This window comes from Lipophrys pholis (assembly GCF_963383615.2).
Source record: "Lipophrys pholis genome assembly, chromosome: 3".
NCBI classification, from domain to species: domain Eukaryota; kingdom Metazoa; phylum Chordata; class Actinopteri; order Blenniiformes; family Blenniidae; genus Lipophrys; species Lipophrys pholis.
Window position 1 is genome coordinate 17,828,936 of NC_137627.1, and position 26,025 is coordinate 17,854,960.

The 26,025-nt window shown below is 45.4% G+C and overlaps 2 protein-coding genes across 2 annotated transcripts; one reads left to right on the forward strand and one right to left on the reverse strand.

Annotated features, from left to right (window-relative positions):
* Window positions 1–46: 46 nt before the first annotated feature.
* On the forward strand, window positions 47–19,271 carry mmp28 (matrix metallopeptidase 28). The gene is made up of 8 exons (XM_080460612.1): window positions 47–299; window positions 1,957–2,033; window positions 2,503–2,690; window positions 10,503–10,724; window positions 11,430–11,675; window positions 16,309–16,467; window positions 16,578–16,745; window positions 18,145–19,271. The coding sequence occupies exons 1-8, from the start codon at window positions 216–218 to the stop codon at window positions 18,537–18,539; spliced, it is 1,539 nt and encodes a 512-aa protein (XP_080316738.1). The 5' UTR covers window positions 47–215; the 3' UTR covers window positions 18,540–19,271.
* On the reverse strand, window positions 18,832–26,025 carry fam124b (family with sequence similarity 124B). Its single transcript, XM_080460609.1, has 7 exons — window positions 25,842–26,025; window positions 25,409–25,440; window positions 22,954–23,154; window positions 22,288–22,683; window positions 21,745–21,941; window positions 20,570–20,732; window positions 18,832–20,435 (listed from the first exon to the last, which is right to left on the reverse strand). The coding sequence occupies exons 1-7, from the start codon at window positions 25,904–25,906 to the stop codon at window positions 19,840–19,842; spliced, it is 1,650 nt and encodes a 549-aa protein (XP_080316735.1). The 5' UTR covers window positions 25,907–26,025; the 3' UTR covers window positions 18,832–19,839.

The window sequence follows — 26,025 nt, forward strand, 5'->3', positions numbered from 1 at the left end:
CTCCTCCTCCTCCTCCTCCCTCCCCCTCTCTCCCGCTGCTGGAGCCTCCGTCACTCCACCGGGATGGAGATGTCAGGAGATCCGCAGCGACGGGAGTCCAGCATGAGAGTCGAGTCAGGTGCCGTGGAGCGGCGACGCTCCGTGCGACCCGCTGCGTGCTGACGGGGACGGTGACTGACGGGAGCCGCCGACCTGCGGAGCGGCTTGTGGGCGACATGAGAGCCTCCTGGTTCCTCACCGCGAGCGCGCTGCTGTGCGCGCGGACTGCCGCGCGACCTCCGCCGGTCCTGGAACCCGAGGTACCGGAGAAGTTATTGTGGCAGGACCTGACGCTCTTGAAGCGGCTGCAAAGCGGTTAAATCCGCAGCTTCTAAAGGCAGCGGGCGGAGGTGGAAGCAATAAATACTGCTTAGCGCCGTAAATTCAGATTTTTGCAACTTTCCGAAGGGGTTTTTTGCGAAGCGGTTTAAAATATTGGAGGTAACTTTAAAGCTGCTTTACGTTATTTACATCCACGGCGTGCCTCGGTCTTGCTCAAGAGCGCGTTTACATATGGGCAGTTTGGGAATCGAACCAACGACCTCCCTCTACCCACTACCCTCAGCCGCATGCATCAAACTGAAGGTTTGGAGAGAAACTAAACCGTAAGAATAATTAACGATACGATGCCACCTTCACTGAGAACGAGTCCAGGACCTCTCCCAGTTTTCAAAAAGCTTCTTCCAAACATTTGGTGCGTTTAAAACTAAACATAAAATAATTACAGAAACCATCTTCCATATGCTTCGTTCTACTGCTCACTTAAAGCTAATCTACTTGGTGTCTGCTGTCAGGATACTGTCTGCTGTTTTTTTTTTTGACAAAAATGTTTTTATTTACATTAGATAAACAGAAGTGGCAAATGTATTCACATTCTAAAGTGGCTCTTTTGCCCAAATATGTTAAATTCTACACATTTAGACAAGTTAAAGGAGATTTTGTTTTCTTTCTTTCCTCAAAGTTGGAGCAAAAGCTGATGGTATATATTCTCAGTATGCAGTATATTAAGGTCTCAGTGTAACACAGTAAAATGTACATGTCAGCTGCAAAAAGAGACATTCAAGTCTACTTTAAAACCTAAAAAGCTTCGTGCGTCTTTGGGTGTTTTCTGGATTTCCTCATCTGTGGTCTGGACAGCAGCAGTTCAGGCTGCCAGCTGTGTCTCCTCACTCACCCACAGGCTCCACAGTCTCCTCCTCAAAGCCAGGAGGCCATATATCATCAGGCTGTTTCCTCACATAAAACAGAGCCTCCTGGCATTTTCACTGTCTGTAATGGGACAATGGAACAACTTCTCTATATTCTTATTTTCACAAGTGTTGTCTGTCATCCCTTCTATTTCAATTCCCGTCCCAGCTTCATCACATCTGTAATCATCGCCGTGCCCGCAGTCGTCTGAACACGCACCGAGCTACAGACCAAGTACTGTGATTGCGGTAGATTTTAATATTAAGCTGCAGTCAATTTGAGTTGTAAAACATCTGTTATGGACCCTGTTGGATCTTTAAAAAAAAAAAAAAAAAAAGAATTTAAATGTGCATCCTCAGAGCTGAACTTGCATGTGTACATAAAATTCTTCCTATACAACTATAAATTTACAAACACCTGAGGGGGGTTTCACTGTCTTATGGGTGGTCTGCATGCCAACAGGAGAACCTACAGATAGCTATATTGTGAAGGGAAAATTTCTCTACACTTTTACGAGGTTTGCACCTCTGGGGGATTTACAAGATTCTTTTCTCATGAGAAATATAACTAAAATCAAAAGTTTTAAAGAATGCATCAAAATGTATTTGTGTATGGGAGGCGAACTAAATGCATAAAAACAACCCCCCCCCCCCCCCCCTTTTTTTTTTTTTATTATGTAAGATTTTGGTTTTTCAAACAATGTATTAATAAGCATGTTTGCTGTCGCAGGACTTTCTGGAGAAATATGGCTATCTCCATCAGGATCACCACGTCCACAATGCAGTTGAAGTGCAGGAGGCCGTACGGTATGTCCTTCACCTGTGACAGCACTTACTGGGCGATGCTCGCAGCCCCATTATCACCAGGTCTCAAATGTGGTAGACTCCACTGGGATCGGCCCAGTTTGCCGGTTGCATTGAGTGTGTCCATCAGGGGGAAGGGTGAGCTCAGTGCGGGACCAGCCTGAGGGCTGAACCTCAGTGTGGGGCAGTAAAACACACACCTATGCCTCTGCCCTGGGAAACCTCTCCTGAACCCTCTCTGAACCATCCAGGAATTTGAAGCGCCGCACCCTGTGGGCCATCTACTGCGTGTCCTCGAACCAGACCTGACACCACCGGTGCAACTTCGCGTGACAAATCCTGTTATGTTCAGTAGAATAATGACTCGTCCGCCTTTCTATAAGTGTTTGAGTCCTTGGTGTCGCACTGAGTTGGTGGAATCACAATATCTCCGTGCAGGAAGAGCACTTGCATCCATTTCCTGTGTCCACAGCGAATTCCAGTGGCTGTCCCGGTTGCCCGTCACAGGCGAGCTGGACGGCGCCACCCTGCGACAGATGGCGGAGCCGCGCTGTGGGGTGTCGGATGAAGGCAGCCAGCAGATCTGGGCTCAGAGAGTTCACGTCATCTTCACCGGAAACGGTCGGTTGGCCAACCGCAGGAGGCGATCGGCTGCATCAGGTACTATCAGTGACGTGTGCAGGTCTGCTTTCGTTGACTTCTTCCTCGGGGATGCTGGTGTCGCCCTGCCTTGCATGCTGGGGGTGTGTTGTTTCCAATTGTTACCTGGGAGGGTCCACCTTTCTAGACCAAAGCACCGAATAGTGCCGAGGGCTGTAATTAAAGCTGATGGAGCACGCGTCGGGATAAATGAGCTTGAACCGCAATTACACAAGCACACGTGTCATTTCCATTCGTCTGACTGGGTCGAAACTTCCAAACCTTTTGATGTCCGCAGCGTCTGCATTCAGAAACACCCTTCAACCCTCTGGATAGTTGTTCAGTTGATAGAAGGATTGAAGAGCACAGGAGCACCAGCATCCCCCCGGCCAGTTTCTCTCTGAGCCGTTTCCTTTAGAAACATACTGTGTAATCCCACATTTAGACCAGCGCTATCATCGGCCTATTACCTAAAGACTCTCGGCGAATAACAAAGGGGCTTTTTTTTTTTTTTTTTTTTTTTTTGCTGCAGTTTGCTGTTGTTATACACAGAGCAGAGAGGCACTCATTAGCGATGGAGCTTTGCAGTCTGAAGGGGCTAAAGCGATTTAAAGTGTTTAAGGGTTGTTAGAGGTGCAGCTGGAAAGTTTTCTGCAGAATTCCTTGAATCGAGCACAACAAAGTGTTTCCCCAGCTCTGGGTGCACTTCAAAACGTCTCCGAGAGTTCCTGAGGAGGGTGACGATTGGTCTCCGGATTGAAAACATGTCAGAAACAATTAGGAATTCCTCTTCCTGAGGATTTACTCTTGGTTGATGAAACTACATGACTGCAAGTTAATGAGTATTTGTGTTTATTTTAGTGGAGGTCACATGGATTATCTCCTCTATCTAAGGCAGGGGGTCTGCAACCTTTAGGACTAAAAGAGGCGTTTTCACAATGTTTCAGTGTGGAGTGTTAAAAGAGTAAGAAATGAAAACAAAGGTTCATTTACGTTACATTTTCTGAAAGCTTCACGGGGCCGCTACGGAGGAGCTGAGGAGCCACAGGTAGCCGAGTTTTGATCTCAGGTATTTCTGGTGCGTTGCTGCTTTGTTCGGTTCATTAACAGATGAGTTCACATTCACACCCTTATTTTGCTCTAAATAATGGCATAAATGTCATGTCAGTGTTGGGGAGGGGGGGCTCTAACTGATGACGAAATCCTCATCGGAAATATCTGAGGGGTTCCACATGGAATGTATCGGTGTGGAGGGCAGCTATCCGTTTTTTTTTAAGAAAGGGAAGGTCCAGGCTCTCTTCTGCCTATTTTTATTTTTTATTTTTTGAAACTTTTCAGCTGAAAAATGTTGAAACTGAAAACGGTTTAAATACATTTTAAGTGAGAAACACGGCAATGGAAGGTCATTCAAACTTCAGTCCCACTGTAGCTGTTCCTTTCAAAACTCTCAGTGCTGCCATCTTCCCATCTCCTTAATATCTGAGGAGCAGCAGCATGGTATAGTCTCTCTCTCTCTCTCTCTCTCTCTCTCTCTCTCTCTCTCTCTCTCTCTCTCCCTCTCTCTCTCCCGCCTGCAGCCTCACGATGTGTGAAGCCTCTGCATTCCTGCCTGTCACTGACGAGGTTGGTTCATGTTCGGGGAATGCGGCGGTGGCGGCGGCGGCGGCAGCGGCCCGATGTTTGCCGTTGCCTCTTCATGTCGGTACCTGACGTGCTCCTTCGGCTAAACACATCCCGAAACTGACTGACTGGATTACCTCGTTTGCCAAACTCGCCTCCCACCTCAGAGGCCGCATGTCTTGCTGGTTGAGCCGCGAGACTCGGTGTTTCAGTGGACCTTCGCTCGTTCACGTGCAAGAGAGCAACTCGGCCTCGTTACGGAGGAGTCAGACTCGCGTCATCATTATTTTGACACCCTCTGGTCAGACATCTTTCCAGATGTGGCTGCATAATAAAGCCATTTCTAAACGTAAACCTAAATGTGATCGGCTTGGGATTGTGCTGCTGTGTAACCACGGTCTTCAACACAGACATTGCTATGCTTTGTTTTCCAGCAGCAGCAGATGTGTTTCCGCTTGTGGCTTGAAGAATGCTTATTAGGAGGGGTTTTCTTTTTCTTTTTTTTTTCAGACTTCTAGTCTGTGTGATTCAGTCGGGACAAAACATGCATTTTGCAGGATGACTGATTCCTCTGTGCCGGGCCTGTATTTGATGTGTAAACCTGCAGTTTTGTAAATACATTGTTTGCCTGGAGCTGTGGCTCCTTGACTGTAAATGCCGATGCTGTTACGGAGGCGATGAAGGGCAAAAAAAAAAAAAAAAAAACGGTAAACACGTACAGAAAGTTGATATCAGAGGGCATTTTAGGGGGGGTAAGAATGTGACGTCCAGTCCTCGTCCTCGAGGGCCTTGATCCTGCAAGTCTCATTGATTGTAATGAATCACTTGTAATCAAGGTTTCTACATCATGACACATTCACTAGACACAGGAATGGTGCGGCAGAAGGACATCAATACATTGTGGACACTACTGGTGGGAGATATTTGAGCCCAAAATCCAATGTTGGTCTTTTTTTTTTTAGCTTCGTACAAGAGAAAAGTTTATTTATTGTAAAGGATACAGGTACCAGAGATGACCGAAAGACTTGACCCGATATTGAATATAACAAACTTTGTCGTAACGCCCAGATGTTAAATAAAAGTTTGACTATCTCAACGTCAGAGCAACCAGACAGGTTTCCACTCTGACAATCAGATTCAAGAGCAGTTTCTACCGAACAGCCATCACCACACTCAACACAGAAAATCACTTCAGATTCACAAAAAGCTTGATAAGGGATCAGTGCAATGACACAATGATTGCCTGCATGTTTGACTATGAGTGATGGGAGTCTGCTTGTGTTTTCCTACTTTTGTCAAGTGCCTTTAGTGGGTTTTATTGGGCTTTTAATGGATTCTAGAGTGCTTACAGTGGCTTCTTGTCGCCAGTTCCTGACCTGTGGTCCAGGGTCTGGGCCATATACAGCTCTCCTTGTTTACAGGATACCCACCTTAACGCTTCATAATAATTTTGAAAACACACAAAATGGTTTCACCAGTATACTTAACCATTTTTTGTCTCCAGCTGGCAAACCTGTTACCCAGGCCAGCCATGAGTTCAACTTAATGTTTAAGCTGTTTGTCCTTGACGGCGCCCGCGGCCACAGTAACACTGAGATGAGTCAGATGGGCTGCCGGCTTTATTCACCCTCTCTGCTTGTGGTGTGATGTGATTTTGTTTAGTGCCTCTTCTCTCACCGCTACCTGGAAAATGAAGGCAGCACCTTGACTTGTGGTGGAATCCGATTGTGGGTCACACTGATGTTTACTGACACGGACTGACATTCGCCTGGCGTCATTCAAGATAGGCAACAACAGACGATCCATTGTCGCTTTACACAATAACAGCAGTTTGCCAATAGATTCATTCAAGAGGTAGTTTGTCAGAACTTGAGCTGGGAGCTATTAAAGAATTTTGTCATGGGATTAATCATCTGTTTTCTATTTGATTCTACTGCTGACGCTCTTCTTTTTGTTTATCCATGGAGACCTGGAACATCAGGCACGCAAAACTCCCCCCCGGGACAGATCATCTTCTTTCCATGATCCAGGATTTATTCAGAAACCTGTCATCAGTTACACTCATCAGCCATAACATTATGACCAGATATTATGTAGGTCCTCTTTTACTCCCAAAATAGCCCTGAATGTTGAAGCCGATCCCGGCATAGACGCCATGCTTTGAAAGTACTTGGCAAGGTGCTTGAAGAAACCCCTCCATCATGGATTCTTCTCTTTTCTAATTATGGTCGCGTCGTGTTGGACCCGATCCCTTCGCTCCTCAAAATGGACGAAGGCTCTGGACATTTCCGCAGTAAAAGCATGATGACCTGCAGAAGACAAGCCACAAAAGTAATGTGACATGTTTTGTTATTCATTTATATCACACAAAAAGCTTGACGCACACAAACACTGTCAACCAGCCAAAAAGGGATAAATGCTGAATTTCTCTCAGGTTTTCTTTGGGAAAGCAAAAATGCTGAAATGTTCATTCAAGATAGGCAACAAGGGACAATTTATGGTAGTTTTATACAATAATAGACAAAACTAATCTTGTCTTTTGACCTTGAATGTTGTGAACAAGTAATTCTTTTCCCTGTGTTGGTGAGCTTTACAGACGGAGTTTTCTTATGCAGTTGCGTGTGTGTGTATGTGTATGTGTATGTGTGTGTGTGTGTGTGTGTGTGTGTGTGTGTGTGTGTGTGTGTGTGTGTGTGTGTGTGTGTGTGTGTGTGTGTGTGTGTGTCACACAGCCTTTCTTAACACCAGCAACAAACAAAATCTCCCTGCACCTCCGCAAACAATAACTTGGCTATCAGATGATCTGAGCCTCCTCCTAATGTTGGCGATAACCCGCCCCCGCTGCACCGCCGCTATAGAGGGGCATCATGTTAATTGCTTCCATAAGGGAAGTCTTGGAATGTCTTGTGTATCGAACTTCCTGGCTTCTCGGCCGTCCTCGGGGGACCTCTTACGCCGCGGTGGTCTGGGATGGGGAGAAGGCGCCGGAGCGCTGCTGCGAACGAGACCTCTATGTGTATTATGTGTTATTATGTTGAATAAATGCACTTCTGGGAATGAAAAATGGAGCCCGGATTGGGAAAAGTGCTTATGTGTCTTGCAGGTCGTTTTTTTGGTCATACTGAGAAGTTAATGAAATACCAAACCATGTAAACATCTGGCTTCTAGAGGACAGCAATACCAGACATACATTATTGTAGCTTAATGTCTAAGATTTTAAATACTTAGGTATGTTTCTCCCTTATAGTTGTGTTGCTTGAGAAACCCTCAACATGCTTCTACTCTCCCTGTGGAGCTAAAACCCCGAACAAAGTGTTTGTATAACACTCGAGCTGCGGCCGAAGCACAACTTCTATTTGTGTGTTTACTCACCCAGACACACACACACATTGCCAAACCCATGTCTTAATGACTCCAGATATCCAGATATTTGCCCGTCTCCAGGGTGCTGTTGAGGTCTCGCAGCAATTCACAGTATGTAGTACATACGCCTTGCGTATCGCTCCCATCGTCTCCGCGAGTTATTAAATGGAGTCCAAATAACATGGAATAAGTCACATTTTAAGCCCAAAGTGGCCGAAAGGTTTAAATTCTCAAGCCCGGCTGCCTCGGTCACAACAAAGCTGTATGACTGAGCGATAATGTGTAATGCTGGCATGCCTACAGACCTCCCACTCACATTCGGCTCGTGTTAAAATATTTTGACAATGTAACTGCGCTTGATTTATATTGCCACTCTATAGTGATGCATCATTTCTGGAAGTATGTTTAAACCCAAAAAGGCTGTGTTGATGCTCATCTGCAGGGTGACGTTATGGCTGATAAATCAGATATTACAGGTTTAAAATGTAAAAAAAAAAAAAAGGTTTTACCTGAGTTGCCCTGGTTGCCCGTTCATTCAAGAGCAACCAAAAGCATTTCTGGACACAAACTGGATCATTACAAAGATTTATACTGACAGTAAAATTAACCTGGTGGTGCTGCTATATAAGTTGTAACTACTTTTAGTATTTTTTTTTACTTGTTGTTTTTCCATGTTCAAAAGAAAAATGTAAATGTGTGTCGGTATTAGTTGATGCAACTTGAAATGTATTCTTCATATCAATAGAATAAACTTGTTGGCTCGGTTGGTACGATCCAGAGCTTGGTTGGTTCGATCCCCACCTCACCTTGTCGTGTGTTGAGACGTCTGTGGGAATAACATGAAGCCCATGTTGACTTGGTGGTGAGCGAGCAGTTTGCGTGTGTGATGTGTGAATGTGTGAATGTGACAGATCATGTGATATGAAGAGCTTTTAGACTGTTGAAGCAGTGAAATATTGAGGTGAAGTCCACCTACCAATTATAAAGTATTTGTTGTTCATATTTCAGTTATAAGAAGTCCATATACATTGTCTGTGATTCAGCATTTTAATACGACTATTAAATGAAAGGAGTTGGTCGTTGCTGTGATTTTGCCGGAAGTGCAGACGATTGGACTCCACATGTTCAAGTCTTCAAAGCGTCCATCGGCGTCTGTTCACCCTGGACCAGGACAGTTAAAGTGATGGTCCAGACCCTGCAGCCGTCTCACCTTAAAGGTTCAGATAATCTAATGATTGCTTCCTCAGACTCTTTGTCTGCTCGTAGTGGACTGGTTGAACTAAAGCCTGTGTGTGTCTGCTCACGCTGCCACGCTGTAATCTTCTCCCCACGACAACAAATCAGAGTCTTGTAAATCAAAGCGTGGCTGAATCTGAATCCTTGTTCCCCGTCGACCCCGAGCAAATGTGAGAGTTTGAAGTTTGCCACACGTGTAATTATACCTAAGCAAGGAAACCGCAGACACGTGTTGAAGTAAATTGTTTAGTTGAGCGTGTACTCCGAGCGCTTGTTAGTTTACCCAGCTGTAAGCTGACATTGTTAAACATCCTATCATTTCAGCTCAGGCTCTTCATTCAAAGGGGCTTCAATCCAAAGGATGATGTCTGAACGTGGAGGTCTGCCATCCCCTGGTTTACAACACAGGAGCTAAATAGATGATATTAATAACTGCTGGAAGGAAGCTTCGAGTGTGTAAACACCAGACTGAAGTCGATATATACCCCCGAACATGAAGTCATGACTTCCATGAAAGGTGAAAGAAAACGGAAAGGAAAAAACATCATCTTATGGAACCAAATTATGGACTTGGAACGTTACTGTTGACAGGAACTAAAAGCACAAGACCCAAATGATTGCGTCTCTAAAAGAGCCTGAACGTTTTCATCATGTCTTCTTTATAAATGTAAACTAAACTAAACTCTGGCTGCTGAGATGTGACTCGGACAAAACATGAACTACACGATGAGAAACACTTATGAATATTGTCAGTTATGTCTTGAAAAACGATGCACTTTAGGGCGGTTTTTTAATATGGAGTGGGGGTCGTGGGGAATTGTTGTCTGAGGGGGGTTCATGTGAGACGGTTTGAGCACCTCTGCTTCTAAGACCTGACTGTTTTTTTGGTTTGTTTTTTAAGCAGCCACCAGTGAACAGTGACAGGAGCAAAGAAAACTTACATAAACAACACTAGAAGTGTGTAGAAGAGCTGCTCTAATATTTGAATGAGCGTACAAATTGAGAAAATTGTCGTGGTTCAATATGCAGCATTTAACCTTCACTTCATCCAGACGAGGGCCACAATACTGGGCTACTTATCATCTGTGTCTCTTTCTGTGTGACAAAGTGAAAGTGTTTTCATTCTGCCTGTGCCTGGCGATGGCGCCGCCGGGGAGAAGAGACCGGAGGTGTTTTGTTTTCTGGGTGTACGAATGTCTGCCTCAACCTTCTCGACACAGCGTTACCCCCCCAGAGTTGGAGCTCATGTTAACTCTCTAGGAAGAAGCTGATTCGATTTTTGCGACAAAAGGCCGCGGCGACCTGAAGTTTTCCCATTTTTCTAAATGTCAAGTCTCAGGAAAAAACTCGCCGGACTATTTAATACATGACGTTAAATGTCTTTACTGCAAGTCGAGACAAACTGCGTTGACTGGAGAACCTCCTAGTTGACAATCGTGTCAAATTCAACAAAGTAAAAGCTGAAAATATATTCACGAAATCCCTGTGAGGAATCTGGTGACTCGTCAGTTCAGTCTGTGGCTGCATTGTCCGGAGGTTTGTGATGAAGACGAAGGCTGCGATCTTCCCCTCCGGTGTCTCATGTCCCGGTGTCTCTGTGTCTGCGCTCCCCAGCTGAGAAGTGGTACAAACGCCATCTGACCTACCAGATAGTGAACTGGCCTCAGCACCTGTCTGCCGGCCCGGTGCGGCTGGCGGTGCGCGCTGCCTTCCAGCTGTGGAGCAATGTGTCGGCTCTGGTCTTCCAGGAGGCCCCCGAGGGCCCCGCCGACATCCGGCTGGCCTTCTACGAGGGCGATCACAACGACGGGGCCAGCAACGCCTTCGACGGACCAGGTCAGATTTAATCAGGGCGTCTGATTTCTGTAAAAGCTTCGATTCACACAATCGATTAACGCTAATATCACTCACCACTGGATTATGTTTTAGATTTGCTTTACTGCTGGCGTCACTTACAGAAAAGCTATAAGACATTTCTGAGCATTGATTTTTTTTCTGACACATACGTAACACACACATTCATTTAACTTACACACTCATAGCCGCACATCGAAGAACACTTTTAAACTTCAGTTATGGGGAAAAGGAGAAATAGAATCAGTGGACGCAAAGACCAGTAAAAATATTCTATATGCATTTGTAGCATCCACATGGAACTCGTATGAAAGAAAACAGTAACAGAATATGACATAATAAAATTAAAGGCAACGCCAAGTCTGCAATAGTGGAAAAATTCAAACCGATATACTTTAAAAACTTTGTGGGCGGTCCACATCTTTAAGAAATAGTACCGGTAATCAGTATAAATTAGGATTGGGACAACTAATGAAAACTAATTCTGATAGCAAATAATAATAATAAATTGTAAATCGGTCCCACGATGGATAGAATTCTACACTTTAACTTCTCTCTCTAAAACAAACATGGAAGCTATAAAAAGAGGTGAACCCTCAGCTTCATGAAGCTTGATTATGGTTTCAGGTTTCTTCTTATCAAGGTTGTGCTTGATGTTGAGTCAAACGTTTCCTCTGTGACCTGCAGGAGGAACTCTGGCTCACGCCTTCCTGCCCCGCCGGGGCGAAGCGCACTTCGACATGGCGGAGCGGTGGACGCTGAACGGACACAAGGGCCACAACCTGTTCATGGTGACCGCCCACGAGGTGGGACACACGCTGGGGCTGGAGCACTCGCCGGTGCGTCACGCCCTCATGTCGCCGTACTACAGGAAGCTGGGCCGCAGTCTGGTCCTGAGCTGGGACGACATCATGGCGGTGCAGCAGCTGTACGGTGAGAAGTGACGTCTACCGCGAGCAGCTTTTTTCGACTTTGACTTCTAGTCAAGAGGATGTCCTGCAAACCTTCCCAGCCTCAGAGCGCACAGGGTTTCTTTGTCAAGCAGCTTGTTTGCAGCTCTAAAAGCAGGCCGTGCTGACTGTAGCACCTTCGCTGCACTCAGATAGTTTTTACTACTTTTCCCGGGTTGCGAAAAGAAAAGTTAAAGCTCTGGGGGAGCAGATGACAGACGTCTCAGTGTCTGTCCTCGGGGGGGGGGGGGGGGACCTGGGTACAGATGGGACACGGAGCAGCAGATTGGAATGAAACATGACTGGAGAGCCAAAGTAACTGCAGGAAACTGCTGATTGCTCTAAATTTGCTCTTTGGTAGAGGAAACAGATCGAGGCTCGTAGCGTCATGCCCGTTGAATCGGGTGTCGTGGCAGCGAGCTGTAAACGGGCCAGAAGGGCACCAGCTGCAGGCGCACAGTCAGAACATGAGGAGCAGCAAAGCCCGGGGTGATGATAGCGGCTGAGAACTCATAAAGTCACCGCATTTTCCAGTCGGGAGCTTTTTTAATAGCAACAAGAAACAAATGACATCATGGATGAAATGATGCTTGTCAAGTTCATATTATCCATAGACTTTACGACTTTACGTACATTTCAAAATACTACTTAAAGTACATGAGCTGTAGGCCGGCGGTCTGCATTCTGGAGCCACACGATCCCAGGAGTTATCAGAAAAACCTAATCAAAATGAAAAACTATGTGTACATTTAAATATCTACCGTATCTTTACAATGAGATTCTATCTCTTGGATACAGAGAGTTTAAAAAAAGTTGAGATGGTGTGATGCAGCTCACAGTCATGAGCGTGAATTAAAAGTCACATCTTGACTGAAGCAGCCGTTTCTCTGTATTCTTCCCAAACACAGGAGCAACATGTAATCGTCCTCCCATGGAGTTGAAACAACATCCTCTCTTTGTGTTTGGCTTGAGTTTATCTGCCTCGGCCTCTGGGAGCAGGGAGTTTAAACTGGGGGCAGCCGAGGCGGCGCGGGCGTCCAAAATACCACGCCGGCTTGTTTTGAGGATTATTATTATTATTATTATTATTATTGTTCAGGGTGTCGGTGCTGCAGACGGTGTTTACAGTGCTGCCAGCTCTGCTGTGACAGATTGCTGGTGTGGGAGCGTCCCGTCTGACTGTGTGTATGACGGGGTTAATAGCTTCTGTTTACCGGGAGCGTGTTGTCACTCCCGGCATGCGTGAGGCAGGTTTCCACATGTGGCGCTTCGCACACCTTCTGAACTGATTCCACTCAAGTTGCACAACGGCGTGTTCCTCAGTCATTTTGTGCTTTTTGAAATCTGCAATAGGAAAAAATGAAATCTCATCAAGTGGTTAGGAAGACTTTTTTTTTTTGTTGGTTTTATGGACTGTCAGTCAGTAGATTATGGTTCTGATGACAGACACACGGAGGGAGATGGTGCACACTCCACTCACCACACAGTTTGTGTCCAATCTCACCAGCTTCTTGCTGGGAGGGGAAAGAGCAGCTGCAGGAGATGTGAACATGATCTCTCGACATGAGCCTTCATTTTGCTCAAAGGCACTTTATTTTGAAGGAGGGTTGGGAGGGTTTTTCAAAATCTGCCGTTGGAAATTCTTCTTCTCCTCCTTCTTCAAGCATTTTGTTTTTGGACAGACATCAGAAACAGTTTAAATACCACAAAGGGAAAACTTTCTTTTTTTTTTTTTTTTTTTTTTAACTCAGTGTGGCAGAATAATTGTGCATCCAAATAGTAAATATTTATTGGACCAATTTAGGACAATAAATGGAAATTTTCTCATGGCGACAGCAAGTACTAAAACGTCGATGATAAAAGCTGAAGCTTCGAACTGAGGTGGATATTACAATCTTTTTTCTTCTTTTTTTTTCACACAAAAAAACAAAACCTTGTCATGAAACTGTATTGTAAGGAAAATGTAGTGACGTTGAGATAAAACAAGTCAAGATTACACGCTAAACGTAACAAATCAATGAAGAAGGTGAATCCCTTAAAGACGGTTATGAATTGAATTACAACTACACAGAGCTGTAGAGATATCTTTATTGAAATAAATTTAAGTATTTTATAACCGCTGGCGTTTGCAAACTTTAATATCGTCAACTGTGACCCCCAGTGACCCCCCCCCATTGTGAACACATGAAGCCGTCCCTCTGCTGTGACCTGCTGCTGCTGTGCAGGAATGTTTGCATGGCTGCAGGACAGCCTCACACTCATTTACATGATTCCACTCTGAACTTGAACCTCGGCTCAGCAGAAGGTTACGAGCAGGTTTAGTGCAGACGCCTCCCTTTTCTGCCCTGAATCTGAGGAGTCTCACCTGTTCTGCCTCTGGAAATATATATATATATATTTTTTTTTCTCAGCCTCTTTGTATTTGCAAGCCTCCCTTACTCACTGGATTTTAGATGTGAAACAACCTGTGCCTCAAAACAGCCCTTATCATTTATTTCAACTCAGTACCTGCAGCATTTAATGCCACTTTGAGTTATAATTCTACCATATATTGAATCAACTGCTGCTAATGAGCAGCAATTAGAGCAGATGATTAGTTTCTAAACGGTCTTGAGCTGTATTTGCTTCGCTTCTCTTGAGGGACGATCTCGGGAGTCTCGTCTTCTCCGTCTTTAGGAGGAGTCGGGTCTGCGTGTTGTTATTGCTTCACCAGGATTCCTCAGTCGGCTCCCAGGTGGAGTTTAACTGAGCAGCCGCCTGCTTATCAGCCTGATTTCTACCCGCTGGCTGTAATTTCTTCTAGCCAGACTGCAGCTGCTCCCACGTAAATGTCAGGCCGCTCCAGAGACGGACGCAGACAAGAACAGCAACTGACAGGACTGCTGAGGCACTGCATCTGCTCACAGACACAAGCTGCAGGCAGGAGCTGTGTGTGTGTGTGTGTGTGTGTGTGTGTGTGTGTGTGTGTGTGTGTGTGTGTGTGCGTGCGTGCGTGCGTGCGTGCGTGCGTGCGTGCGTGCGTGCGTGCGTGCGTGCGTGCGTGCGTGCGTGCGTGCGTGCGTGTGTGTGTGAACAGTTCCCAGCGTTTGCATTGTGCCCTGATAGGAAGCTCATGCGAGGCAGGTTGAATATGTAAGCCTCCACGGATCCTGACCTCTGATCGCTCGCTGACATAAAAACGTTTCTGCAGAGCGGAGTGTGTAACTTGGTTCAGGAAACACTCACATATTTAGTTTCAACTTCTTCTCTCAATTGAAAATGGATTGAAGGACCGACGTGGTCTCAGAGTAGATGGTCTGGAGGTTAAGATTCTTCATTACTTGCTTTAATGTATTTCTTTGTAAAGCCTTTCTGTATTTCTTTAATGTCTTTATAAAGCAATGTGAATTGCCCCGTGTTTGTTTGAATGGCGCTCCATAAATAGATTTGCCTTTCCTTCTTACAAGGTGTTTTATAAGATCAAGTCTTTAAAGGTGCACTATGTCAATTTTCTTTTAGTGTAGTGCCTCGTTTGTCCTAAATTCAGCTCTATTTCTCTCAAAGTTTTAGCAGTTTGTCTTTTAGTTAGTAATTATCAAGAGCTCCAACCTCGGTTGTCTTCACTGTAAAATGAAAATATTGCAGGGTTATGATAAATCTACACTTGTGTTACAGGAGATTGAACTCAATATTGTTTAAAAAAAAAAAAAAAAAGCAGATTTACAGTGCGAAACAAGTTATTTTCCTCATTCTGTGAAGTTTTTATTGGATGCAACATCATCATCTCACAGCACTATATGGGACGAGGGAAAGTACCAACATTTTTTGTATTGAGAACCGTTCATCACGTGTTTCAAAATGTTCCTTTATTTGCAATCGATAAGATTTGTCACCGTGGACATACTTCACATCACCCAAAACAAAGATTACAATACGAACCACTCTCTGACTTATGCCTCACAACTCTTATTTTGTATCTCTTCACGGTGGCTTTTCTATGTTTCTGTGTTCTTCTACTTTTTCTGAACGTGTTTCAGTGAAGTCAGACAACCAACACTTATCTCACAGTGCTGCCTACGCAGAGCTCTCTGTGTGTGTGTGTGTGTGTGTGTATGTGTGTGTGTGTGTTTATCCTGCAGTCTTCCTCCTGTTCTTGGGTGTGCTGATTTTATCCACCTCCTGCACAAATGTTTGTTCAGCTCCTTGCAAACTAAATGGCTGTAATCATATCGGTGGTGTCCTTTACTCGTTGGCGCGTCTTCCTGGTGCTTTTGATGACGTGTGCGAGCAGAGCGGGACAATAAGTGGACTCTAGTTTGTGTGGTGAACAACATAACAAAGACTTGGTGGAAGGGTTTCATTGTGACCTAAAGCCTTGTGTTTATGTCCTGTGTGCTGTCCGTCCGCACACGCCAGCCCAGCTACTTCCTGTCAGGGACAATTTAAAAGTTAACATTCACCGAAGGCACATTTGTAGAAGCGCTCGCCACCGTTTCTGTCTGCTTCTTGTCCCCATGTTGTTCACTTAGAAAAGAACTCCTGCTTGGATAAGAAATCATGTCAATATAGTTATGTATATGTCTCTATCTATCACCCTCATTCTGCACGTCTTTCGCTTGCTCTGTTCTTGTGTTCAGGGAAGCCGTTAGGCGAGCGTCCCGTGAGGCTGCCGGGTGAGGTTTTACACGCCGCGCTCCAGGAGTGGGAGTTCACTGAGCTTCAAAGCAGGGACGAGATGGACGAGATGCCGGGACAGCCGCTCTACTGCCGCGGCGTCTTTGATGCCATCACTATAGGTGAGCTCCAAACATAGATGGCACCCATGAAGGACAAGGGAGCAGAAAGAAAACGTGTGTGTGTGTGTGTGTGTGTGTGTGTGTGTGTGTGTGTGTGTGTGTGTTTCCAGACCACAATGCCACGGTGCTGGTGTTTCGGGGCAGTGTGTACTGGACGGTGTCGGCTGCCGGCAGCGTGACCGGCCCGCTGCTCCTCCGTCAGCGCTGGCCTGACCTCCCCCCAGCCATCGAAGCTGCCGCCTTCTCGCCGCTCGACTCCAAGTGGTATTTTTTCAAAGGTCCTGCTCCACCGAGCTTCATCACACTTCCTTTTAAAGACATTCCCTCACTCCCCCCAACTTCACGTGTCTGTTAGAAAGCACACGGGAGCCTATTTTGGAGTTTTAATGAGGAAGAAGCTATTTAAAGCTTCAGCTGTAATTTTTCTCTCCGTCTTAATGACTGATGAGCCGCTTGAAATCAGCCAATGCAAAACACTTTCATATAAAATGCTGTTTCCCCGCTGACGCTGAATAAATGATTTCCTGCTCTTACAAGTGCGGTTTGTGAAGAGCCTGCCATCTTTCTTTTGAGATAAGTAGAGTTTGCTGCATATTAACTGAGAAAATATTTTCCAATCTCCGAGCGGCAAATGTCTCGTGAAGCAGAGCTGAGCGGTGCCTTAAAGCTCCATGTGGTTAAATGTAATTATTGAAGTGGGATTGTTATTAAAGCCTTTTTTTTTTTTTTTTACATTTTTAACCCTGATTCCAAAAAGCTGTGACGGTGGGCCAAATGTAAATATAACATAATGCAGTAATTTGCAAATATCATAAACCCATGAGACGTTAGAAGAGACTAAGGGACTTTGCATTGGAGCAGCCGACACACGTGGAACGGTGACCATTGCCTTGTCCCAACTTTTAGAACGTGTTCCAAGCATCAAATTCAAGATTTTCAATTCATTTTCAACATTTCCATTTTTACTTCAATTTTACACATTTTTTGGGCGGAGTTGTAAGGCTGCAGCCAGGATTTCTGCTCACAATTTGAAATTGTCTCCTCACCTAAACAAAACTTCCCACATGAGGCTGGGCAGCTATGGAACCCTACCGATGTATTCCAACAGAGGGGTTATGAAAAATGGAACTGTTGGGTAGGGTTCCTTCAATACCATCCCCAACTTTTATCAGTGGGGATGCATGAAAACCCGCCCCGGCCCTTCCCCTGGTGGCATCGTGGCTAAAAGTTCCAATGTGGAACGTTGGTATGAAAAAGCCGCGGTTGCAGTGGATCTGAGCAGTGCTGTGGTGTAAACAGACCCCACAGAAGTGAAAAGAATTTTGCGGTTACACTCGTTTTCATTGTGTAAACGGGGCCTTGGCCTCTTTTCTCTTGAGCCCCAGGCCTCCACCTCACACCTCATCTCTTTAGCCACGGTTCCACTGCCAGTATGTGCCTGGACGGAGCAGGTTTCATGTGGACCCACTGGCAGAAGTTGTGATGGTACTAAAAGAACCACACCTGATGGTTACGACTTTTTCGAAACCCCTCCGGCTTGGAGGACACTTTTCCTTAAAAAAACCTTGACTTAATTTTGCTTTTTAATCCCCCACAGCTATGACTCTGAGTTGTTAAAATCTGTGGTGATTAGAAATGCAGGCGTTAAAAGAACCCGTCTCTCCTCGTGTCATCCAGGGAAGAGGGTTTGGCGCTACGCAGGTGACTCGTTGGACGCCGGCTTCCCCAGGAAGAGCAGCGAGATGGGGCTGCCGCATCACCCCGACTGTGCCTTCTACTACGCCCCGCTGGGTCACATGGTCGTCTTCAAGGGCTCGCGCTACTCCGTGCTGGACCTCAAGACCCTGCGCCAGGTGCCCTACTACCCCCGCAAGCTGACGGACTGGACCGGCGTGCCGCAGGGCACCAACGGAGCGCTGACCCGTCCGGACGGACGCCTCTACCTGTTCAGAGAGCAGCGGTTCTGGAGGTTCGACCCGGTGAAGGTTCGGGTCACCAGAGAGGGCCAGTGGGCCACAGACCTGAGCTGGACTGGCTGCAGCGGCGCTCGACAGAGCAACAGCATCCTCTGACCAGCAGGGGGAGCTGTGAGCCCGCCGAGTGGATCGTTGTTTATGTGAAGCTGGTGTGTTGAGAACATCTGCAGGAGGAGACGAGCAACACGGGTGCTAAACATTCCCGGAACAAACTGACGTTGCGATGATAGGTTGTAAAAGGATTCAGTAGAAACATTGTGAAGCACACGCACTATTTTCTTTTTGATAGTCTGTGAATGTGTATTACTTCAGATACTGTATGCAGGTAATCAAGTTATTCTTTTCTTTTCAGTACTACTAACTCTAAAGAAACACACATGTTCATAATGTGTTAAGAACAAAGATCTTTTATGACTTTATTCATCAATACTCTGATCATTTCACACACTGGACGTCATGTTTGATGCTTCCTGACTGAACATATTCCAGTAAATCCCATTTACAGTAAACAGTTAAACACTGGATTCAGAGCTGCCTTGCTCAACCACAGAGCCCACAAAAAAACAAAAACAACAAAACTAAGTGTTTCCTGCTGTTTGGTATCATTATTATTATTATTATTATTATTTCCTTTGCAGAGTGTATTAACTTATGCATTGAAGCAGCAACGACGGTCATTAGTAACGTGCAAAGAAGTTTCCGACCATCTGTTGGAGTGATTAATGACGAGCTTGTTAAGTTTTCACTTCAGTTAGTCGTCCGCTAATCCCTCAGATTACAGACGCATGACAGCCACGGTTTTTCTGAGGTCTCAGGATATATTAGTGGTGAATCTCTCAAAAAATACTGTAGCTGTCTTTAAGAAAAAGTTCCGTTGTTTTCGGTCCAGCAATTTGGCCGCCCATGTGCACATCACTAAAAACACAAGACTTTTACAAAATAAATCCTGCTTTCAGAGCCGTACCAGACACACGGACTCACCTGGCCGAGCGATCTGAGCACCACTACAACAGGACACTCTTAAGTTACTTTCTTTTCACTGAGCTACATTTTAACACAACAGCTGCACGAATCATTAGGTGAAACTAAATAAAATTAAAAGTCATTCACACATTCAACACTGTTCTCTGCACGCTCTCACTTCACTCTGGCCTCCTGGTCGGCTTGTGGACAGTTCATCCGTTTCCTGACATTGTGGAAACGAATGTGAAACCATGTGAGGGGTTTGGAGCGGTATGTGGAAAGTGTCGCCTGCTGCAGTACTTTGGTTTCCTTTGAATTCCACAGCGATGCTCAACAGTCGCGTCCTGCAGGACTCCAGCCCTCTTTCAGAGCTTTGAGTTAGACGGGTCAGCGTGGTCACTGTGATGGTCACCACAGATTGATTCTTAGAGGATCAGATGAAGAACTCGTCGACCAGCTCCTCGGTGTTGGTCCGAGCTAACGGCAGCACAGCAGGAGTCCTGCTCTCTGCGCTGGAGGGACTCTGTCCTGCTGCCACAGTCCTGCTGCTGCACTTCTCCCTGGCTGCGTCTGGGCCACCAGCAGGATTTCCCCATTTCCCAGAAGACCCCTGGAGGAGTGTGTAAGTCCGCGGCAGACATTCACTCAGCTCCTTGGCCAGTTCCTCGACGGCTGAAGCCCCGACGGCTGCGGGTCTCTCCGAGCGAACGCTCATGAGAAGGTCCACTGAAGAGGAGCGTGTGATTGTTTTGACCGCCGCGTCCGAGCGAGGCGGGACGGCCGCTCCCGTGTCGACGTTGGTCTCAGCCTCCTCCTCGGCCTCCTCCAGGAGGAGGCGTGAGAGAGAGCGGGCGACGGAGGGGCGCAGAGGAGAGTCGGGGTGGTTGGAGGTGGAGAGGGGGGCGGGGCTGCTGCGCTGGGATGAGTAGCAGGAGCTGCCGGGCGGAGTGCTGCAGCAGCTCCCTGAGCCCAGACTCTCTACTCCCACATGGAGCTTCTCCAGGACGGGGTCGCTGCGCGGCCTGAGGCCTGGGGGCAAACACACGTAAAAGACCAGACTGTGAGCCGTGTTGAGTCATGACTCCTAAATAAGTTGGGTTGACTGATGAATCATTCAATTCAGCCGATGGCGGCGTCCCTCCCTTGTTGCTTTCCGTTCTTACCTTGCCTGTGTGTCGGCCACGGTGGGGGGGTGGTGAAGCTGCAGGGCGACAGGCTGTGGCCCTGCCCCGGGATCCGGAGCTGGACTCCTCGGGGGGAGACGCTCGGGCAGGTCAGGGGGAAAGCGCAGGTCAGAGGTCGCTGAGGCTGAGCCGGGGTTTTCACCTGCGCCGCAGAAGGACAGGAGGGGCGGGATTATGATTTTAAACAGGAGTTCAGAGCTTTACTTAAGCAACTTGGACAGCATTAACATACACGCATGGGACATCTGGCAGTTCTGACAGCTCTGAATTCATTCTGCAGCAAACAGAAACCACATGTCTGCTTGACTTTAATATCACGAAAGTCCAAGGACACGTAAAAAACATGTTCACTCTTTAATGTACTAATCCGGTTCCTTCCAAGACTTTTGAGGAACACGTCACATAGATAATCAATTCTAAATGATCTGTTATGTTAACAGCTTAAGATACTTTGATTTTGAGATTCTGGAGTTATGTTGCTGTGAGACACGAGCTGAGTTGTCAGCACTGTTTGCTGAAGAATAGTGTAGAAATCAGTCATTAAAATTCTTTCAGTTGCTCTTATAAGATATTGTTCTTCATGAACAGATATTTCTCAATTAAGAGGAAGAAAAAGTACAACAATATAATTAACTTCCACTTTCTTAACAAAATGTTCCTGTTGCGTAAAGTTACATTCATTCTAACTTTTAATTCATCAGCTCAAGTTTTGTTTTTCTCGCCACAACAAGTGACAAACCTGTGAATAAACAGACGACTGCGATTCACTGATTTATTCCAGGTTATTGCCATTTTGTTAAACACATAAAACAGGAATGTGTTTTATCTGTCAAATAGATGTTGTTTTTACCACCAAATCAAAGCGATTGTTCGACGCAGAACTCCTGCCAGGTGATGTGACAACGTTTTCTGTTTGACAAATCCTGTCAATAGCAAGAAAAACAAAGCTGTGGCTCTGTGACTGTGTGAGGTAATTGAAGGTTTGCTGTGACAGCGCCGCTGAGAGATGACAAACTTTAAAATGTAGTCCTGCATAAATCAAACAGAAGCTTCTCCTCTCTCATCTTCTGTTGCACAAATCAATCAAGGGTGAGATTGACAAAAAGGTGTTTTGGTGAGAGGATAAATTCAAAGAGACGTAATGCTGCGCTTACCTGGAAGAGAACTTTGTTTCCGTCCAGGTCTTCTGTCTGCCAGCGTGAATTGCTGATGGGGGTACAGGGGTTCGGCAGTAATGGGACCAGCTGGCCGATTTCTTCCACGCTGAACTGCAGCACGGCAGAGCTGCACGGCTCCACCCGAACCCCTGGAGACAGCTGCTTCAACGCCAGCTGGAGGCAGAGTCCAGGCTCTGAGCCGGGAGGAAGGAGAGCAGCAACAGGCCGAGGAGGAGAATGTTTAAGAACATTTTGGAGAAATGCCAATGAATGACTGGATGAACGTCCAGGCATTATCTCTTTTCTCATGTTTCTGCCTGAAGATAATGAGATCATTGATTTTCAAAATGTACATCATGTAATATCTTCGATTTCAAAGCTAATTTCCAGCTGGTTCATCCAGAATCTACTCTGTCTTCAGTGCAATTAAAAAAAAATGTCATACTGACGAGTAAATATACTTGATTCCGGATTTCTTAAAAAAAATCCAGAAATTCAAAAGAGCGAATACAAGATTGAAGCCCTGATGTGAAGCCTCACCCGAGTGTAGAGTGAACCAGCAGAAACCCGCCTTCTGTTCCTCCGCCTGCCGCTGCAGCACGGTCTCGTAGAGCCGCACGCTGTCCTCGTAGTTGTCGTACCCGCTGTACAGCGTCACGCGCAGGATCTCCCCCCCGCAGTGCACCGGTCTCACCCCCCACACGGGCATTCCTGCACCCAGACTGTAGAAGTCCCTGCTGGGCAGCAGGTAGGGCCTGAGCAGGGCGCCCGACGGCGAGCTGCCGGAGGTGATGTGGATCCCTCCGGTCCTGCTGCCGCAGCTCTCGGTGTGGTGGTACTGCCACGGAGGGTGCTGGAAGAAGTCCAGCACTTTGAGGATTCGCTCCTCTCCGTAGGCCTCGTGGAGAAAGAAAGTGATGGCCACAGACGGGTAGCCTGGAAGTTTTGGCACAGATTTATTCCCAATCAACTCTGAATAAAAACAGATACAACTCCAGCAGGAACTCGCTCTGGGATGACATGTTTACAGCAGTTCAAGTAAAGTATTTGATTTCTGTAAACATGCCTTGATTTCATACACATATACAAGAAAACACAGTGTGGACATAAGATTATAAACACTTGACAGAGAAATACTGGCAATGTTAGTAACCGTAAGACAAAATAAAGTGAATGCACACCCAGTATAGGCTCTTGTTCATTTACCTGCCACAGGACAGGCGCGTTTGTAACTTCTGAGCGGGGAGGCGCGCTCCGAGACGTGGAAGATGCGGAGGCTGGGGCAAAGCCAGCGCAGCAGGCGATCCAGGGTGTGTTGCAACAGCAGCGAGTCTCCAGGGTTCGCAAGCAGATGCAAGTTAATCAGCAGGGGTTGCTGCTGCCTCACCCGCCTCGTCACAAGCTCAACTGCAGCAACAAGACAAGTTGTTGAGAGATATTTCACACAGGAAAGTGCAAAAGACCCTAATAAGACATATACACAATAAAATCAGCTTTCTTGCATTACATCAAAAACAAAATTCAAGAGTGGACTCTGATTAGGGTTTCACTTCAAAAAGTTTTCACAACAAAAAATGTTGCACTTATGAGAACTTCAGAAAAGCATTTTCTTCTGGATGACGGCTGATATGGAATCACCACAACATCAAGCTTTATAAAGCTGCGTAATCTCATCTTGTGTCTGGAGCTCCACTCACCAAAGTCTAAATAATATGCTGCAGTTTGGCAGCTTCTAACGTGAAGCTTTTGACGACCGATGATCAAAAATAAATATGACCTTGCTATAAGCTTTGATCGCTCACATGTTGAATTCATCTCGCTGACTGATACATGGATTGAGCTGAGTTGTATTTTGTTCAGCTCTTTATTATTTTGGATGCTTATGTTGAATTTGTATATATATATATTTCTTTAATAAGCAGACTTGTTGAAAACAATATTGTGCTTCATGAACAGAAAAAAGTACCCTGAATGAATAATGAAATTGTTCTAATTCATGTTTTTATATTAAGATTTCATCATTATTGGGTGGCATGGTCTTGAGCACTCCAGACCAGACAGCAAGGCATGACATATTGCATCCTACAGCTGCTTCTTGCAGTTATTTTCCACAAATTTCTGTTGTTCTGCAATTGTCATGGAAATCCCAGTCAGCTGGACTCTCTTATGGGTTTTCCCCTCAATCCATCAAGTCTAGCAGGACTTCCGTAAGAGATGATGTACAAAAGCAATGATTAACATCATATTGTAATATTTCATGTTAAAGTGGCTCCAGGCTGACATTCCTGTGTACAAATTAAGCAACTGCTATGTCTAACTTTCCACTGTTGGGAGCTCGGTTTTAGTAATATAAGCAGATGTAAATACAAGACGATGACCACAGAACTGAACAGCCAATTGCAGCTGGATGAAATACATTAGCCTGTCAGTGAAAACATGCCTGCTGAAGGCTGCAGAAACAGTCAGTCTGAAGACAAACACTGTGGCAGGTACCATAGTCAATGGAAAATGTCGGTTGTAAAAATGCATTGTCAAAAGCGTATTAAAAATCTATCATTATTGTACTCCTTTGTACTATAATTAGGAGAAAATTGATCATAGATAGTTATGTTATCATGTTACTGGTCCAGCCCATTGAAATTCAAATGTTGCTGTATGTGAGTTTGACTCCATTGGCCAAAACAAGAATGACAGATTAATGACCCAATAATATCAATGATTATTGATGCCTAACAAGGCAAATTAGACAAGGCTATATCCTCACCATGTTCTACAAAGCCCTTGTAAAATGCATTTTACATCTTGTGTTGCTCCCTGGTGGAGATGGTGCGGGAGCTTGGGAGGCTGACTCCAGGCACATATTTTGGTACTGTTCTCTAATAGATTTTACTTATGCAACAGCTTACTTGGGAAATACACTGCAGATTGTTCAGTTCCGTGTACAACACTCCTTTATTGTCTATGAATTTAATTTTCTTACTCTATCGAAATCCATACTTTAGTAATCAAATTGCTATGAATTCTGGGTCGTATTTAATTACAGAACACATCTGTCAGCAACTGGAAACCTTTTATGGTGCTCCCGAAGTGGGCAAATTATGTGAAAGTAGATATAACATCATGAGTGGTGATCTGAAGATATTACGCTGAAATGTCACACATATTATCAGAAAGGCAAAATAAATATTAGTAACTTTTTTTTTTGCCTATATTTTGGACCACACTAATGTGTAGGATGGAAAGTATAACCTTTATACTTCATCTTCAAAACAATAAATTCAGCAACAAGTGGACGAAACAGGTAAAATATATGAAGACAAGATTTTGTTGAAACCATATAACCTCACTGATGACTTAACATGGAACCCCAAAGCCACTCTGGCACTTTGTATCTCCCAATTTGTAGAGTTAATTTGTATTTCCCTTCCCTTTTGCTTTCTTGATCCCCCTACCATATATATGTAAAATAGGGGGACAAGTGGATATGATTTGTACCCTGACTGTAATGTAGAATTGATTATGCCCTACATTAAAAAAAAAAAGAAAGTAAACCAATGACCCTGTACTAGAACATGTTTGTTTGTGTTGCATCAAGGCGAATCACTTCCATAGTTGCTCCCACACTGCAGAGCCTCATTTATTAGCGTGAAGGAATACTCACTGCCAGATGAGGACATCCTGCTGCAATCGGACCTGGAAAAAAAAAAAAGCCACAAAGTACAAAGCACATGGATGATTGTTGTCGTGGAGGAAAGACAAAAATCTGTCTCCATCTTGCGGTCGCTGGTTTGGAAAGCTGCCCTTCTTCTCCTGCGGTCGCCATGACAACACACTGTCTGTTGTTAGCGAGCGCGAGCTTAAAATGCCAATTAAACGAGAAAACACTAGAAACGGTCAAAACGAGCGGGTAAAATAACAACAACACACACACACTAAACAGGCAACTCGTTTAAACAACAGCTACGCTCTTGACTTGACATGCCAGCTCCTTCTATTTACTGACTCCCTGGAGCAAAATTAACTTCCATTGTGGGAGAAAAGCGAAGTTGGCTAACTCGCGTTAGCACCCGAGCTAACGGAGCTTGAAAACTCACTCGGCTGTTTCGGCTCCTGAATCCACGTTTTCATGGTTTTCATACTCGACTCTTCTCCGCAGCATCGTTCCGCAAACACACTTTCACATGAGGTGAAGTGTTGCGGGCGGAAAGTTCGAGCGCAGTTTGAAGCGGTCCACAGTGGAAAGCATCTTCCAGTTTGATTTCTTTCCCAAGACGGGAC